The sequence below is a fragment of the Thrips palmi genome, unplaced genomic scaffold (assembly GCF_012932325.1).
Source record: "Thrips palmi isolate BJ-2018 unplaced genomic scaffold, TpBJ-2018v1 HiC_scaffold_15, whole genome shotgun sequence".
Lineage (NCBI taxonomy): Eukaryota > Metazoa > Arthropoda > Insecta > Thysanoptera > Thripidae > Thrips > Thrips palmi.
In genome coordinates this window covers 11303431-11319220 of record NW_023144624.1, presented here as the reverse complement: position 1 = coordinate 11319220, position 15790 = coordinate 11303431, and the positions used below count along the sequence as shown (strand labels likewise).

The following is a 15790-nucleotide window of genomic DNA, read 5'->3' as shown; positions in this document are numbered from 1 at the left end:
GACAGACAGACAGACAGACAGACAGACAGACAGACAGACAGACAGACAGGCAGACAGACTCATGAACGGGCCGGGCGGCGCGAGGAAGGGCACTCTTATCAACAACAACAATCTGGGGGCAGCGCCACACGCTTTGTCGCGCTTTGGCGCCCAGGCGTTCAGAATCAGGCGGTTGAGTGGCGAAAAGCGCGACGCCATTGGCGCGGCCTCTATTTTGGCCAAAGGGGTATAACTCCATGCTACGAAAGACGGCCTCCTAATCGTGACGTCAGCGCCCCCAAGGCAGTGGTACCAACGTAGAGAACAGAAATTGCGGTAAAAGCGGTCTGGTCGGGTGGGTGTCGAACCCGCATCCCCCGCGCCGTATGCGGCTACGCTAACCACTGCGCTACCGATCTTATGTGAGGACGGCGGTCCAGCGCAGCATCTTGCCGGACTACGCTCGGTCGGCTCTCACTTTTCGGTTCAGATGTTGGCACCTTTGCTGCTGGTGCGCTGCGCAGACGGGCCACGCGCACCCATAAGAGATATCCCCCTTTGATTTTGGCAGTGCACCGGCTGGGCGGCCGGGCTGGGCGGCCGGGCTGCGCACCGCGGGCAGCACTCAGGAACGCCTCTTAAACTACGGTGCGTAGTATTTTTATCCTCGGCCTCTTCCTAGACGAACGGGCCGGCGGGTCGGGCTGTCGTTCGGACTGTCGGTCAAGCCGGCCCACGCCAACCTTCGAGCTGTCAGGCCGGGCGGGGCAACCGGACGGGGTGGCCGGGCGGCGCGGCCCGGTCGCCTCCAGTGCCTCTACAAGAAACACCTCTTAGTCCGAGAACACGAGAATGTTACTCAGTGCTCGGTGAGCCAGAAGGCCGCTGGAGGCGGCCAAAACTCAGGAAGCGGTTTCAGCTCCAGGGTCGCTAAATGGGACTCGAACCGAACGTGTGACCCCACCAATGGATTGCTCTCCAAACGAGGAATCCGTTGGTGGGGTCACACGCTCGGTTCGAGTCCCATTCAGCGACTCTGGAGCTCAAAACGCGTCTGGAGTTTTGGCCGCCTCCTGCGGTCCTCTGGCCGACCGCCCGGCCGCATGAGTGAAGCGATGATCTCGGGCCGCCACCTGCCGGCGTGGCCGCGGGGCTGCGGGGCTGCCGAGCAGCCGAGGGTCTGCGGCCGCGCACCGCGAGCAGCGACGCGATAATGGCGGCATGGCGCCGAGCTCCCAAAAGCTTTACATAATAATTAAAAGTTGGTAAGGCGTCGCCAAGTTTGATGCAGCGGGTTTAAACAACTTTAAATTGCGCGCCACTTCGGCCCTGTCCTCGTCGGTCCGGGAGGGTCTGGCTGGAGGGCCCGGGGTCCTCGAGCGGCGTCAGCAGCGCGGGCATGGCGGGCAGCTCATCCCGGTGACGTCAGCACGTCAGCGCGGCAGCCCCGCTCCAGGTGGGCGAGGGTGTTCCGGGTGAGCGTGGTCGAGGGGACGGGGCGGGGTGGCGGGCTGGTGGAAGGGAAGGCGGGTCAGAGGCCGAGCCAACCCCGCCGCCTCACAGTGGGCCAGAAGACCGGTGGAGGCGGCCTAAACTCCAGACGCGTTTTGAGCTCCAGAGTCGCTACATGGGACTCGAACCGAACGTGTGACCCCATCAATGGAATGCTCTCCGAACGAGGAATCCATAGGTGGGGGTCACACGTGCGATTCAAGTCCTTTTAGCGACTCGAGAGCTCAAAACGCGTCTAGAGTCTTGGCCGCCTCCACTGGTCTTCTGGCCCACTGTGCGCCTTCGGCCCTTCGGCCCTTCGGGGCCTTCGGCACACACGGCCGGCCGCCTCTCGCCGCGTCTTGCCGCGTATGGCGACAGACGGATACGGATGCCCTCACAGCTCGCAGCGGGCTGGAAGCCAGCCCGACGGACGGACAGACAGACAGGCAGACGGACGGACGGACGGACGGGCCGGGAGACAAATTGTCGGACGGACAGACGGACTGATGGAGAGGCGCGGCCGCGGGCAACCTGGGACTGTAGCGTGGGGGCGGGGGTGTGAGGGGAGGGGGAGGGGGAGGGGAGGCGCGCGGGAAGCTGGAGTGCTAATCTCAATCGCGTCAGGCTCGCCAGGAAATAAGTTCGGAAATGAGCTGATACTGGGCGGTAGATTGAAAACGGGGAACGGGGAACGGCGCGCCCGACCCTAATAACCCTTCCCGCGCGCCGTGCGCCCCAAGCCCTGCGCCCTGCGTGCCGCGTCCTCCCCCCTCCCCTCCCTGAAGCCACCGCTGCGGCTGCGGCGGCAGCAAACAGCTTCCAAGCCGCCGGACGGAGGACGGGCCGGCCCCGACCGCGCCGGGTAACGGAGACATGATCTCGGCGGCGGCGGCGCACAAATGATGAATTTAGCGGCGACAAGCGGGCGGAGGCGGAGCGCCGCGGGCCGCGGAGAGGAGAGGACGACGCCGACGTGTGACTGATGAACGGCGTGCTGCGTGTCGGCGTGTCACGGGGAGCCGCCACGCCACCGCCACCAGGACCAACCGGGACCAACCGGGACGGCCGCGGCCACACAGCGCTCCACGGTTGTAAATGTCCGACGTTGTCACCACACGGTGCTCAGCCTGCCCGGCGCAAAGCCTCCCGAGTGCCGCGTGGAGCACTGCCAGAGAGCCCTCCCCTCCCCAGCGCCCCCAGCGCCCCCAGCGCCTCAAAGCCCCTGACACCGACCGACCTCGGCGGCGGCCTGGCGGCCTGGCCTGGCGGCGGCGCGCTGCGCGACGCCGCCAGGCCAGCGCGCCTGCGAAGCCGAGGGTAGGCAGTGCCGCACGACACGGCTGCGCGACGCCGCTGGAGTGTGGCCTAGCTTGCAGGGGCTCCAGCGCGGCGGCGGCGAGCCCTCCGCGCTCCGCCCTCCGCTTGGCCGGCCGGCCTAAGCTCGCGTGCCGCGTTAGCATACATACTGCCGCACTAAATGGCGCTATAAACGGTGGTGTACCGCGCAGGGTCATGTCGCCGCGCCGTGTCGCCGCGCCGCCATCCGCTGCTCGTCGCGCACAGTATGCCAAAATTCTAGACGCGTTTTGAGCTCCAGAGTCGCTAAATGGGACTCGAATCAAACGTGTGATCCCACCAATGGATTGCTCTCCGTACGAGGAATCGATAGCGACTCTGGAGCTATACGCGTCTCTAGAGTTTCGGCCGCCGGCGCCGGTCTTCTGGCCTACTGTTGTGGTGCCGCCGCGACTTGCGCGCCTTGCGAGGCGGCTAAGTAGCCGTTTGCGTGCCGCGTGCTCCGCGCCCGGCAGCGGGATGGAAACGGCGGCGATTTCGGAACAAATCGCGCCGCCTTCCGCCGTTTGCCTTCGCGTTCGCGGCGTTCGCGGCGTTCGCGGCGTTCGCGGCGTTTGCCTTCTGGCCGCCCGGCTGCCCTTCCTCCGCCGCCGTTTCTCCGACAGGCGATTGTTTTGAGGGGTCGCTGGGCCGAGCGGGGCGGGAGTAAGGACCCCGGGATGCTGGAGGGCTGGCGCGCTGGAGAAGCGCTGGAGAGGCGGCGGGGCGGCGGGGGAACGAGCCGGATTAGGGCCGGGCCGTAATGGAACGGGGTGTGAGAGATGGTTCGCCATAGTCCGCTGCATACTGGTGGGCCGGGGGTGGGGAGGGGGCTGGTCGATCCAATGTGATGGCAATCCAGCACGCTAGACCGCCACGCCACGCCACGGCTCCCCCGATCACGTCCTGTCCATTTTTTTTTGTCCCCCGCCGGGCGGTGACACATTGGCTCTTTTATTCATTGCGACACACAAAACGGCGCACCTCACGCCATGGTGCGGCGCGGCGGGGCGTGGCGGGGCGTGGCGGGCCAATTTCCTGGACGGTAAACACGGATCAGGCCCCGGAGGCCGTCATCAAGGAGTCTTCCTCCGGGGCGGTGCGGCGGGGGGTTCGTCGGGGTGGTGGAGGTGAGAATGTTGTCTGCCGCCCCGCCGCCTTGCCCCGCTCTGCACGGACACTGTGCGGGGCGCTCGGCGCGCCGCGGCGTGCGTCCCGCGGGCCGCTCACTTATTGACGACGACCCGGGCCGGGCCAGGACGGGGCGGCACTGGCGGGTACCCGGCGGTATGAATATTTCCCAAGCGGCGAAGCGACGCACGTCGAAACAGAAACAGAGAGAGAGAGAGAGAGAGAGAGAGAGAGAGAGAGAGAGAGAGAGAGAGAGAGACGCCCTGCCGTCCTCGTTCCTCGTGCAGCACGGCCAGCACGGCCTCGATGGAGAGCGATGAGGTCGGCGAATAACAAGCGCCGCTCAAAATACACAGCGGCGCGGCGGCACAGAGTGTGTGCCGCGCGCACGGGCACCAGGAACGCGGTGCGAATCCGGCCGCGCCCATGCAGTACCTGCTGCTGTTGGTCCACGAGGCGTTCCGGGGCGCGCCAGAGCACACCGTGCAGGCCGTCTGTTTGCGGACCGGCAGCCGGCGCAGCCTGGCGGGCCGCGGAACAGGCGCGCGGGGAGAAAGAAAACGAAAAACCGTGTTCGAAAAACCTCACGCGCTCCGCGGCGCTCCGCTTTCATTGCGGGGCCAGAACCAGGGCCAGAGAAAAGCGGACGGGACTGGCGCGGCGCGGCGAATGGAGGAAAGGCCGCCGGGCCTCGCTCGCTTTGCAGTGCCGTGCCGTGCCGTGCGCTGTTCCTTGTTCGTTCCACGCGTTCCGCGTGTAGGCGCGGCGCGTGGCGGCAGCGGCGGACACGGCCGGACATTGGTCGGCAGTGAATGAGCTCCCCGGATGAAAGGGACGCCCGGGGCGCTCTGTCTCTCTCGCACCCCCGCCCACACGGGCCACGCGACGCCACATGAGTGCGAGAGAGAGAGACAGAGCGACGGAAGGACTCTTCGGAGTCGACCTGCCGGTAATCGGCGGGCCATAAGTGGAGACAATGGCGGCGTCGCTGCAATAGCCGGGCACCAGCCGCGGGCCTCGCCGCAGGCAGCAGGCGGTAACTCGCTATTTGTGTCAGAGGATACGAACGCACTGGTAAATCTAAAGGGAGACTCTATGCTTGATTCAATCATAAAGTTTACGCTTGAAGAGGTTACGTTTGAAATGAAGCATACACTAGGAAGGTCCCCATGCATTTAGTTAGGGGGGACGGACAAGACTGTTGTGCTTGATTTCAAGCGTAAACTGATTACACTTGAAAACAGAGGGTAATACTACGCTTTAGTTTTACCAGTGTGATTCCAAACACTAGCGAAGATCAAACAGTATTCATGTGAACATTGAAAAATCCACGTTCAGAACCGCGCCACTGCACGGCTAAAGTTTTGCCAGCGCGCCCGCATTTTATCGAGGCTTCTGCGTGGCTCCTCGGGAACCTGCTCACAGCTCCCTGAATGCTCTTTGAAAAATTATCAAGGTCTTTATTAAATAATGCCTCTTTGATAAACCAGTTGCCGCGCTCCTCGACTGCCAAAATTCTTTGACGTCCGGTCCGAATCGAATCGTTGAGGAGGGAAAAACTTTGCTCGTCACCCGCCCCGCCGTGTTCCTTATTTTCTCTCTCGCCGTCTCTCTCTCTATCTCTCTCCGTCTCCCCCCCCCCCTTCCTCTCTCTCGCTCCCTCTCTCTCGCTTTCGTTTCCGCCCTCCGCTCTGATTTCGTTTCGTGCGTAACGCCGCCGTCGTCGGGGCGGACAAATCAGGGTGCACGAACCCACCTTCCCGTTAAGGCGATAGCGTGCAACGCCTTCCCACACTCGCTCTGTGTGTGTGTGTGTGTGGTGGGGGGGGGGGGGCGAGAGAGAGACAGAGAGTGTGTGAGTGTGTGATGGAGCGAGATAGATACCGTCACGGCAGACTGTCGGAGCCCGACCCCGGACGGTGCCGAACGCCACTACTTGTCGATATCTGTACTCTCTTCTCCCCCACCCCGGCCCGGCACGCCGCAGCGCAGCGCTCCCGTGATTCTCCCATTTCAAGGAGGAGACGGCCAAATAAATATGACTCGGGGAGCGGGCCAATCGTAAAGTGAGCGTGTCGGCTGGCGCCGTGCGCGGCCGTTTTTCAACCCCAAAACGCCGAGGCGAACGCCTTGGGCGGACGTGGGCGGCCGCGCGGCGATGAAGCGATGGAGCGACGAAACGACGCGTTGAATTTGCGCGGCGGCACGGCACTGCGCGGGGGCCGAGGGGCCAGGGGCCCAGGGCCACCCTTAGCGTCCGCGCGTTCGGCAAACACTTCTCCCTGGCCTGCCCGTGCCCGGCCTGCCCTTCCCAGCGCTGTGCCCCGTGCCCCTGTCCCTGTTCCGCCCCGGGCAGCGCTTCGCCGCGCTACGCCGTGCTACGACAATAAACACATAAAATCCCTCTTCCCTCCGCACCCCCTTCCTCCCCCTCCCCTTCCTGGCCCTGCGCCCTCCGCGTGGCCCCCGCAGGCCGCAGGCAGTGCCGCGGGTCGGGACGCCGGGACGACGGAACGGAAGGGGAAGAGATTTGCAAGTGAGGTTCCCGTCCTCCCGTCCTCGCGTCGGAGCCCTCCGGCCGGCCGGCGGGGGCGGCAAGGGCTGTGAGGGGGCGCCGCTGGAGGCGACCGAACTCAGACGTACAGCTTTCCCCTAACCGCAGTGCTCTCCCCGAAAGGTGGCGCGGCCGAGGGCGTGGGGAGTGGGGAGTGGGGCTGGGGGCGAGGGGCCGCGACGGGGGCGCGCAGTGGCAAGGCGACACCGTCGCCCTCACTGCTGGAACTAGTCCCAAAATTGCGGCGGCTTTTCTCTCCCTGCCATGCAGCCAGGTCGGCCCTGCGCCCGCCCTGCGCCCTGCCCTGCGCCCCGGGTCCTCGAACCGCTCCATCATCCAGTGTGTCCTTTTGTGGGCAGGTCCCCCCGGCAGCCCCATGCATCACGCCGTGGAAGTGACTCTCCCTCTCTCTCTCGCTCTACGCACATAAAGGAGCACCGACACTCTTCAGTGTAGCACCTCAACAAGGGCCCCGCCGAGACCCTTCCCGCCCTGCCAAGCCCCGCCTCGCCCCGCCTCGCCCTGCGCACTCCTAAACTCATTTGGCTACAGGCTGGATCGATCCATCGACTTGCCAATAAGATGGATGCGGCGAGCGAGCCAAGGCAGCTCAGGCAGCCCGGGCAGCCAGAGCGTGCCGAGGCAGGGTGTGCTTCCGGATCATATGGTGCAGCACGCCACTGGCCCACCAGCCACCCACCCGAGCGGGCCGAGCGCCCCGCACCGCCACCCACCCGCCCGCTGCCCACCCACCACCACCGCCACCCAGTTCCAGGCCGCCCCGGCCTAGGGGCATAGCCTTTGGGCGACCGCCACAGCCTCCTCCCCCCTCGGCGTCCTCGACGTCCTCGACGTCCTCCCCGACACGCACAATGCGAAAGGTCGCCCTGCCTCGGGCGCGGTGGGCGCGGTGGGCGCGGCAGCACGCGGTGCGCACGTCAGGGCGCGAAGCGACAATGCCCGCCGAGCGCCACCCGCAGGGCGCGCCGCCCTCAACAGCTTGACGAGCGAGAGAGACAGAGGGAGGGCGACGTGCGGCGAATCCGAACGCAGTCCTCAAGTCTCGGCTGGCGGCCGTCCAAAACCGTTTACGTTCCGCGAGTCCCGGCCCTCCCCGCGGCCCCCTCCCCCCGCCTCGCCGTTTGTTGGGTTCGATGTGCAGATCGGGCCGGGCCCGGGCCGCGGGCGAAACGCCATTTAGCGGCCGTCTCGCTCAGTCGCCATGGCCCACGGCCGCCTTGCCGCCCTTTCGGAGGCACACGATAAGAAGCCGTTCCCGGCCGCTGATGTACAACCCAGTGCTCGGCAAAAATGGCCACGAGGCGAAGCGCGAGGGCAAGGCGAGCGGCTACATCACAGTGCAGGCCCTGCAGGCCCTGCAGGCAGTCGGCGGGGCGGGGCGGGACTCGGCGGCCCAGCGGGGTAATTGCAGGGATCGAGTTTAAAGAGCTAAAACAGGTCCCCGGAGCCCTTCCGCTCGAGCCGCGCCTCCACCCCGCCCCCTCCCCCGCCCTCCTCCGGAGCACTGGAGACGGCGACGAGGGGGCGCTCTCCCTCCCCCGGGGAGGCTGACGGGGCGGCGGGCCGCTGGCGGGCCGTGCTGGAAGCGTGCTGGAAGTGGAGCAGGGTGGGGTGGAGTCATCCTGGGCCAAAGACCTGGACCTGGAGTGGTCCGATCGCCACATTCCTTTTCAATCCGTATCACTTGCTCCAAGTGGATCAGCCGTCTCTCTCTCCCTTTCTCCCGGTTTCTCCTCTCGACTTTTCAGCCTGGCTGCAGTCTCTCTCGCATGCGGTAGGAGTGCGAGAGGGACAGAGCGACGTGGGGCGGCACGGCGGCAGTGGGCGGCCCCGGTGGTCCGCGTGCGAGGGAAGCTGCGTCGCTACGGTCTTGCTGATGTCTTGATGTCTTGACGTCTTGATGTCTGGGGCCGCGTGGGGCCGCGGGCCGCGACCTGTGTGCCTGCATTGTGAGCGCGCCGCGCCTGGCTGCGGCCCGCGCCTGCCCCGAAGTTGGCAGCGACCCGCGCCTGTCGCCGCCGCCATGCGGACGCCCCGTTTCTGACAATAATTATGACTTGGCAGAGAGAGACCGATGCCCACATACCTCGCGGCGGCTCCCGCTGCCCTCCCGCTCACCCCCACCCCCTCCCGCACCGTGTCGCCCGGCGGACCGGGGTCCCCTACACTACCCTACCCGCTAGCAGCACCACGCCGGCTGCCTTCGACCGTGATCCTTTTTTACGATTCCAAGCGGCCGATTTTGACAGCACCTTGCTGCACACGGTAGGTGTCGAACCGCGGTGCCGCCGGGGCGGGGCGCGCCGAACGCGAAACCTTTCGGGTTTGCCAGCGAAATTATGGCAGTCTAGGCGTGGTGGCGAGAACGAGAACGCCCCCAGGTAAATCCCCCACGTCCTCGAGCCGGGCGCGCTAACGCCGCGCTAACGCACTGCTAACTCATGCAGTGTTTTGGTTCTCGGCACTCGGCGCCACCTCGGGCTCGGAGCTTGTTTAGCTTGTTTAGCTTGTTCCCGCGCTGGTCCGGAAGGCCGTCCGTAAGCCTCCCCGCGGAGCCGCTAGGTGGCCGCTAAGGCAATTAGTGCCGTCCTGCCGTACCCACCTGGAGGGGCTGTGCGCGCCGTGCGGTGTGGGCGGTGTGGGCGCCATGCTGCAGCTGGAGGGGCTCCTCGCTGGGTCCGCGCCGGGCGGGGCGCGGGGGCGGGGCGTGGCGGGGGGGTCCTGGACCAGGGGGCGCTCCCCGGCACCAGGCCGGACACTAAGCCTCTAGCTGCTTGGCGGTGTCCATGGGGCTGGCAGGCCTGTGCTGGCGGCCTCTGCCTCGGCCTCTGCTGGCAGGCCCCGCGCAGGGCGAGGGGCTGGCTGGCACCGCGCTAGGGCACCGCGCTGGGGCACCGCGCAGAGTGCCGGCGGCGTGGCGGCGGGGCGGCGTCACGAAGGGGGCGCGGGCAGCCAGCGACTGGCAGCGCGGCGCTCTACTGCGCTCGACGCGGCGCAGGACGGCCGGGACGGGACGGGACGGCTGGAGTGGAGAAGGGCGAGATGCTGCCGGGGACCCCCCACCCGCGGGGGGCTGCCTGCCCGCCCGCCTGCCGCGCCTGCCCCTCTGGTGGGGGGCGTACGGAGCCCTCTATTGATCACCGGCTGTGGCGGCGGGGGCCGCGGCGGCGCGCAGCGCGCACGGCAAGCAGGCAGGCGCAGCGCGCGCGCAGCCCAGGCGTAGCACGGCGTAGCACGGCGTCGCCCAGCAGAGGCGGCAGCCAGCGTTGCCTCGCAACCCAGCGGCACGGTACGCTCTCTCTTGATCTGCTGGGCTGTCCGCCCGGCTGTCCGCCTGGCTGTCCGCCTGGCTGTCCGTTTGTCCGGCCGACTGCCTGTCCGGCGTGGCGAGGACAGGACGGCCAGTGCGGCTCCTTGATTTGCCACCCCGCCCCACCCCAGGGCCAGGCGGCGGCTGATTCGGCAGGCGGCGGGCGGCGGGGCGGCAGGGCGGCAGGGCGGCAGGGCGGCAGGGCGGCAGGGCCATGCGCTTTCCCCGCCGTGTTGACCCGTCGGCTCAGTTTGCACGAGGGAAGAAAAAGGGAAGGCCACTCGGCACTCGGGATGAGTCGAGCCGCTGTTTAACCCGTCCCGCTGCGTCCCGCTGCGTCCCGCTGCATCGCTCGGTGACCGGCCGGCCGGGCCCCAGTGGGCCCCAGCCCCGGTCCCGCGACAGAGATGATGGTGAATAAGTGAAGCGCCTGCCTGCCGCCCGAAGGCTGCAGGCTGATTCCGAGTGAAAGTCCCTCCCTCTCTCTCTTCCTGTGTCTCTCGCATTCATTTGGCGTGGGTGCGAGAGAGACAGAGCGACCGGTACCCCCGCTCAGAATCAGCCTGCTGGCCTGCTCGGTGGCAGTTTTACACGGTGCAGGCGCTGCCCCCTCCCCTCGCCATCGCCATCCCTCACGCCCCCTCCCCTCGGCCGCGTCCCGCCCCTGCCGGACATCCTGGCGACTTCTTGTCGTAAAATATTTGGAGATCTTGGCCGCCCGCCTCTCTATGATGGCTGGATGCGGCGCTAACCCTGCGCGAGAACGGCGCGAGAACGGCGCGCGACCATGGCGCGACGCAGCGACGTAGCAGAGGATGTTGGCGAAATGTTGGACCTCGCCTCCGCAGGGGAGCGGGATCTCGAACCTGGAGGGGAGGGGGCGGGGGCTGAACTAACCCCTTTCTCCTTCACCTCCGCGCCCCGGCGCTTGCCGTAGCGAAACAGGCAGAACAAATATTGGCAGCTCTAGTGGAGTCGGGTCGAGTCTCTCTAGTCTCTCATCCCACTCCGGCAGGCGGGCGGCTGGCTCCAGAGGCAGGCTCCGTGCTCTAGCGCTGCACCTCCACGGCCCGACGGGGCTGTCGGGGCTGTCGGGGCCGTCGGGGCCGTCGGGGCGGGCCGCTGCGTCTGCCGGGCGGGCAGTGCGCCGCTGCGCCGGCTGGGTAGGCAGCCCGGCTGCAGGCGCTGCCGACGCGCGTCGCTACGCGTCGCCTCCCTTCCCTCCTCGAAGGACCCGAAGGCCATGGCAGCCATGGCGTAGTAATTAGACGGGCGGTTGGAACGGGCGCCAAAGCGAGGCGGGGGATTGCGGTGGACGGACAGAGCAATGGCAAAGGAGCTTTGGCCTAACGAGAGGAGGCGGGGCGGGGCGGCGCTGGGCGAGGCGCGGCGATGGTGTCGGTGCCGGATGAGCGCCGGGGGAGAGAGGGTGAAGCGGTGCAAAGTTGGGGTCGGCGAGGGCTGGCTGGCGTGCTGGCGTGCTGGCGTGCTGGCTGGCTTCACTTGGCTTGGGCCGAGCAGCCCCCGCACGCTGCTGGAGTGACGTATTACGGGGAATTGGCTTGAATACACAGCGCGGATGTCAAGTTTTCCCACTTCCAGGCCGCTCTCGGCCTTCGGCAGGTTCGGAAAGGGCTTTCGGCTCTCGGTGCGGGCTTTGGGCGCTTTGAGCGCTTTCAGCGCGGCGCCTGGGTGGCGGCCGGGCGCGGGGCGGGCGCGGGCTGGTGGGGGTTGGTGCGGGGCTACTCTCCTCTGAGTGGCCGCTGAAGGGTTGCTTCTCGGCCGCCTTTGTTTGGCCCAGCGCGGGGCGCGCCGGGCGGTACGCATTCATGGGGCCCAGCCGAGGGCCCCGCCGAGGGCCCAGACCTGCGCTGGGCACTGCCGGGGCGCTGCAAGAGAGGGCGTCGGGAAAAGGGAATGAAGGACCGGATCCACTTAGGCTGCGAGCCGAGCTGCAGCCCGGGTGCGTCTCAAAATCAGGCCTATTTTCAAAACGTCTCTAATATTTTGGGGGCAATTCAAAATTGCCGAGAAAAAGAACCGCTTTCAGGGCATTGGCTTTTGTAATTCTTGCTGCAAATAAATTTATAAACACGCTGAGAGGCTCATGCTTGACGGAGCCGTTTGTTGAACGTCCATCCTTACACCTTAAACCTTAATCTTTTAAACAAGTCAGTAATATCGCCGCTAGCGTGCCCTCACCCGAACCCAAGATCGCATATTAGGTGCAGGAAAGATGGGAGCGCTTGTTTTTGTTGCTGCTTGTGACAACGGGCGCTAGGTGGCGCCAGTGGCCACTGCGTCGCCTTCGTCGCCTCGCCTCGCTCACGGCCTCGCTGCCCGCCTGCCGGCGATACCCCACGCCGACCGATACCCCGATGCCGCCTGTCTCTACCCCGTGCCTCGGCCGCCTTGGCGCGTGGGGTCGGTCTGTAGAAAGGGTGGCCTACCCAACGGGCGTTAGGCGGACGTACAGAGGTACGTCCCACGTACTGCCGGGTTTTCCGGTCACAACTTCTAATCCGTTAAATTTAGAGAGGTACAGTAAGCGAGCTGATTGAAGGCCTCATCCCAAGCTGCATTAGGCTCGCTTGATTTACAACTCAAAATTGAAGGGTTAAGACACTGCGACCGAATGTCAGGTACGTTTGCAACTGGCAGTACTTTCGTGTAGGAAGAGAGGTAGAAAAAGTTTTCCGGACTTCTTAAATAAAACACAGGATTTATTAACAACATAAATTTTACTTGCAATAGCAGGCCGTACTACATTAAACAGGGTCCACTCTATCTTATCTAGGTCGAAATTAGTTTGTACTGCACAGTGAGTGCATTGAGAAAATCACATGTCACATCACATAAATAAAATTATTTAATATATACACAAAACTTATGTTATAGTGCGGAAACATATCAGTTCCTTTCGTGGAAGGATTTAAAAGAGAGCTTTTGGTGGCGGAATGCAGCATTACATGATGGTTGGTTAAACATACTTACATCAGAAGCGTAAAGTTAAATACGAATTTCGTTTATGCTAAGCAATAAATACATGAATATAAACTAACATCCACGTGTCCGTCGGGGAAAGCGCAAGAAATGCAATAGGTCTTTGGCGTTTCCTTTGTATCTTCACAAGTTTCCAGAGACCACGAGAGGCTCGAAGACTGCCACGCAGTTCGTGGATTCCGATTCAAGTACTACGTCTGAAACGCCTTATTCAAATTGCGATACTGCTCCTCCTAAACAAGGCACATTAAAGGAACATTACAAACTACGGTTCTCACAACTCTTGTCGCGAGTGTCTGATCACAATTATAAATTAGGCAGGCAGCGCGTCGCGCCCCGCCCCACAGTGGGCAAAAAGACCGGCGGGGTTGGCCAACTCTAGACGCGTTTTGAGCTCCAGAGTCGGTAAACAAGACTCGAACCGTACGTGTGACCCCACCAATGGATTCCTCGTTCGCAGACCGATCCATTGGTCGGGTCACACGTTCAGTTCGAGTTCTATTTAGCGACTCCGGAGCTCAAAACGCGTCTTGAATTTTGGCCGCCTCCAGCGGTCTTTTGGCCCACTGTGCCCCCTGGTCCACGGTCCTCTTTGGAAGCCCCTGCGCGGCTTGGACTGTGGGTGACCACGTCTCCCTCCACGTCACCACTCCATCGTCTCCTTCCGAAAGGCGTGCTTGGGGCTGTTCTCCGAGTAGAACTGCGAGAACCAGCGGCGGTAGCGCGAGATGAGTCGGTCCTCCTTCACCAGCAGCGGCTTGTCCTGGAACTGCTTGTGATTCCACACCAGCACGTCACGCTCGAACTGAAACAGTGGAAGACGAGAAACGTAACATCAGTGGGCTTTGCTAATTTTGAGATGCAGCAGCGCGCCTGCTGCGGGCCCACGCAGGAGGGAACCGAGGACTCACCATGACGCACTCCCCGTAGAGGACGATCTTGGCGTAGGGCACGAGCAGGGGCGGGCAGTACATGCGGTGGATCACCTTCTGGAGGAGCGGCTCCACCGGCGTCACGGACTGCACGATGATGATGGGGCCGAACTGCGTCTCCATGGACATCTCCACGTAGCCGGGGCCGATCTGCATCACAGCGGCCTTAGTTGGGTTGCCTGCCATACGGGCGCACCGGCGCACCACCCGACCGCTGCAGGCGGCCAAAACTTTAGACGCGGTTTGAGCTTCAGAGTCGCTAAATGGGACTCGAACCGAACGTATAACCCTACTAATGGATTGCTTTCAAAACGAGGAATCCATTGGTGGGGTCACACGTTTGGTTCGAGTCCTGTTCAGCGACTCTGGAGATACGCGTCTAGAATTTTGGCCGTCGCCGCCGGTGTTCTGGACTACAGTTTGGCGTCCTCTGGCCTCTGGCGCACCGCTCACGCGGCGCTCAGGGCTCGGCCTTACCTGGTTGGCGCACACGTCCATCTTGAGCATGCGGAACTTGCCGAACAGGTCGAGCTGGTGGTTGAGCTTGAGCGTGGCGGTGTGCGGGCGGTCGTCGGCGCCGGGCGTCCACTGCGCGTCCCACAGGTGCCGCGACAGCCCGCGGCCCACCATGCCGGGCCCGTGCACGGCGTTGAGGTGCGCCACGTCAGCGCCGTTCTCGGGGATCTCCTGGATGTGGCAGGACACGAGGAACTCGTTGCGGCCCACGAAGGCCCAGGAGCCGTCCTCGATGGCGGCCACGGGCTGCGGCCACCAGCTGGGCGCGTCGCCCTCGGCGTGGTGCCACACGAAGATGAAGCCGTTCGTCTCGAAGCTCTCCCAGTGGCGCACGCGCGCGAAGTCGGGCACTGCAAGTTGCAACAAGTTGCCGGTCAAGGCTGTGAAAATTTTCAAAACTGTCAAGACGTGCTCCTTGAGGCCACACACTCAAGGTGCCACCAGACTCTGCGGCGAGCTACGGACTCTTACCTTTCTGCGCGTAGGGCACCGACGAGCAGGAGCCGTCGCGGCCGTCGAAGCTCCACTCGTGGAACGGGCACTCGAGGCAGTCGCCGTGGACGCGGCCGCCCACCGCCATGTTGGCGCCCATGTGCGGGCAGTAGGCGTCCAGCACGTGGACGTGGCCGGCGTCGCCGCGGAACACGGCCAGGTTCTGGCCCAGGGCCGCGACGTGCTCCACGGCGCCGCGGCCCAGGCGGCTGGACTCGAGCACGCTGAACCAGCCGTTGGGGAACACGGGCGGCAGGTTGCCGATGCGCCGCTTGCCCTGCGCCTGCCGCATCACGGCCGAGCGCGACCGGCGGCTCGCGCCGAGGCCGAAGCCGAGGCCGAGGCCGCGGTCCGGCGGGTCGAACCCCACGTCGCAAAGCTCCTGCAAACGCCGCCAAAATCACGTCGGTCAGCAGCCGGCCTTGGAATGAAAGTAACGGCGGCGGCCTTGTCGGCCGCTTTGTCATCGCTTACCTTGGTCCAGTTGACGGGCACGCGGAGGACGTAGTACAGGAAGGCCACCACGGCGGCGACGGCGGCGGCCGGCGTCCACCAGGCTGCGGGCACGGCGGGCAGCCCGTCGCGGATCAGGCACTCCATGGCTGTCAACAGGCAGAGAGGACTCGTCAACGAAAGGTGAAGGGTGGACTTCCCCGCCGTCAGTGCTTCTCGAGGGAGCGGGCCGTAACAAGATTAAGACGTGGCCGCCCAGGTGCGCGGGGCGGCGCGGCCCAGGAGATGGACCCAGCCGATGGCGACGCGACAAGGGACGCGGCGGCGGCGTCGGTGGGAACGGACACTACTTCGACCCGCTCAGACATTCATGTATTCCAGGCCAAACTAATCCTTCAGCCTGCCCTGCCTGGCCCTGCCTGTCCGGCCAGGCCGAGGGCCAGGCCGAGGGCCAGGCCGTGACGCCCGGGGATGCGCGGCGCGGGCGGCGCGGGGCGCACCTACCAGGCCGAGCCTTGGCCGTGCCTCGGCCGCGCCAAACGGAAGGCGCTTACAGCAGAGCGACGGCGA

At 64.9% G+C, this 15790-nt stretch overlaps 2 protein-coding genes across 6 annotated transcripts in view; both read right to left on the bottom strand.

The window, feature by feature from the left end:
* The window catches only part of LOC117641854 (glutamate-gated chloride channel), a 48114-nt gene extending 38906 nt beyond the window's left edge, over positions 1–9208 (bottom strand). For all 4 annotated transcript variants that reach the window (XR_004587505.1, XM_034379550.1, XM_034379549.1 and 1 more), the window contains exon 1: positions 9117–9208. Coding sequence is in view for 3 of the 4 variants with exons in the window: in XM_034379550.1 (XP_034235441.1) it covers positions 9117–9163 (47 nt within the window). In the remaining variant the exon portion in view is untranslated. The remainder of the gene's footprint in view (positions 1–9116) is intronic.
* Positions 9209–12529: 3321 nt separating this feature from the next.
* LOC117641049 (cholesterol 7-desaturase) lies at positions 12530–15369 on the bottom strand. 2 transcript variants are annotated; one of them, XM_034378147.1, is made up of 5 exons: positions 15242–15369; positions 14747–15149; positions 14237–14655; positions 13739–13909; positions 12530–13632 (listed from the first exon to the last, which is right to left on the bottom strand). In XM_034378147.1, the coding sequence occupies exons 1-5, from the start codon at positions 15365–15367 to the stop codon at positions 13471–13473; spliced, it is 1281 nt and encodes a 426-aa protein (XP_034234038.1). In that variant the 5' UTR covers positions 15368–15369; the 3' UTR covers positions 12530–13470. The 2 variants fall into 2 exon arrangements, with proteins under 2 accessions (XP_034234038.1, XP_034234039.1); XM_034378148.1 differs by having other exon boundaries at positions 14237–14625.
* Between the last annotated feature and the right edge of the window lie 421 nt (positions 15370–15790).

Excerpts from the sequence above, each read along its gene's own strand:
- LOC117641049 (XM_034378147.1), bottom strand. The coding sequence starts at position 15,367 with ATGGAGTGCCTGATCCGCGACGGGCTGCCCGCCGTGCCCGCAGCCTGG. Across the intron at positions 13,910-14,236 it reads TGGACGTGTGCGCCAACCAG|ATCGGCCCCGGCTACGTGGA; the intron begins GTAAGGCCGAGC and ends GCTGTGATGCAG. Across the intron at positions 13,633-13,738 it reads TCTACGGGGAGTGCGTCATG|TTCGAGCGTGACGTGCTGGT; the intron begins GTGAGTCCTCGG and ends CCACTGTTTCAG.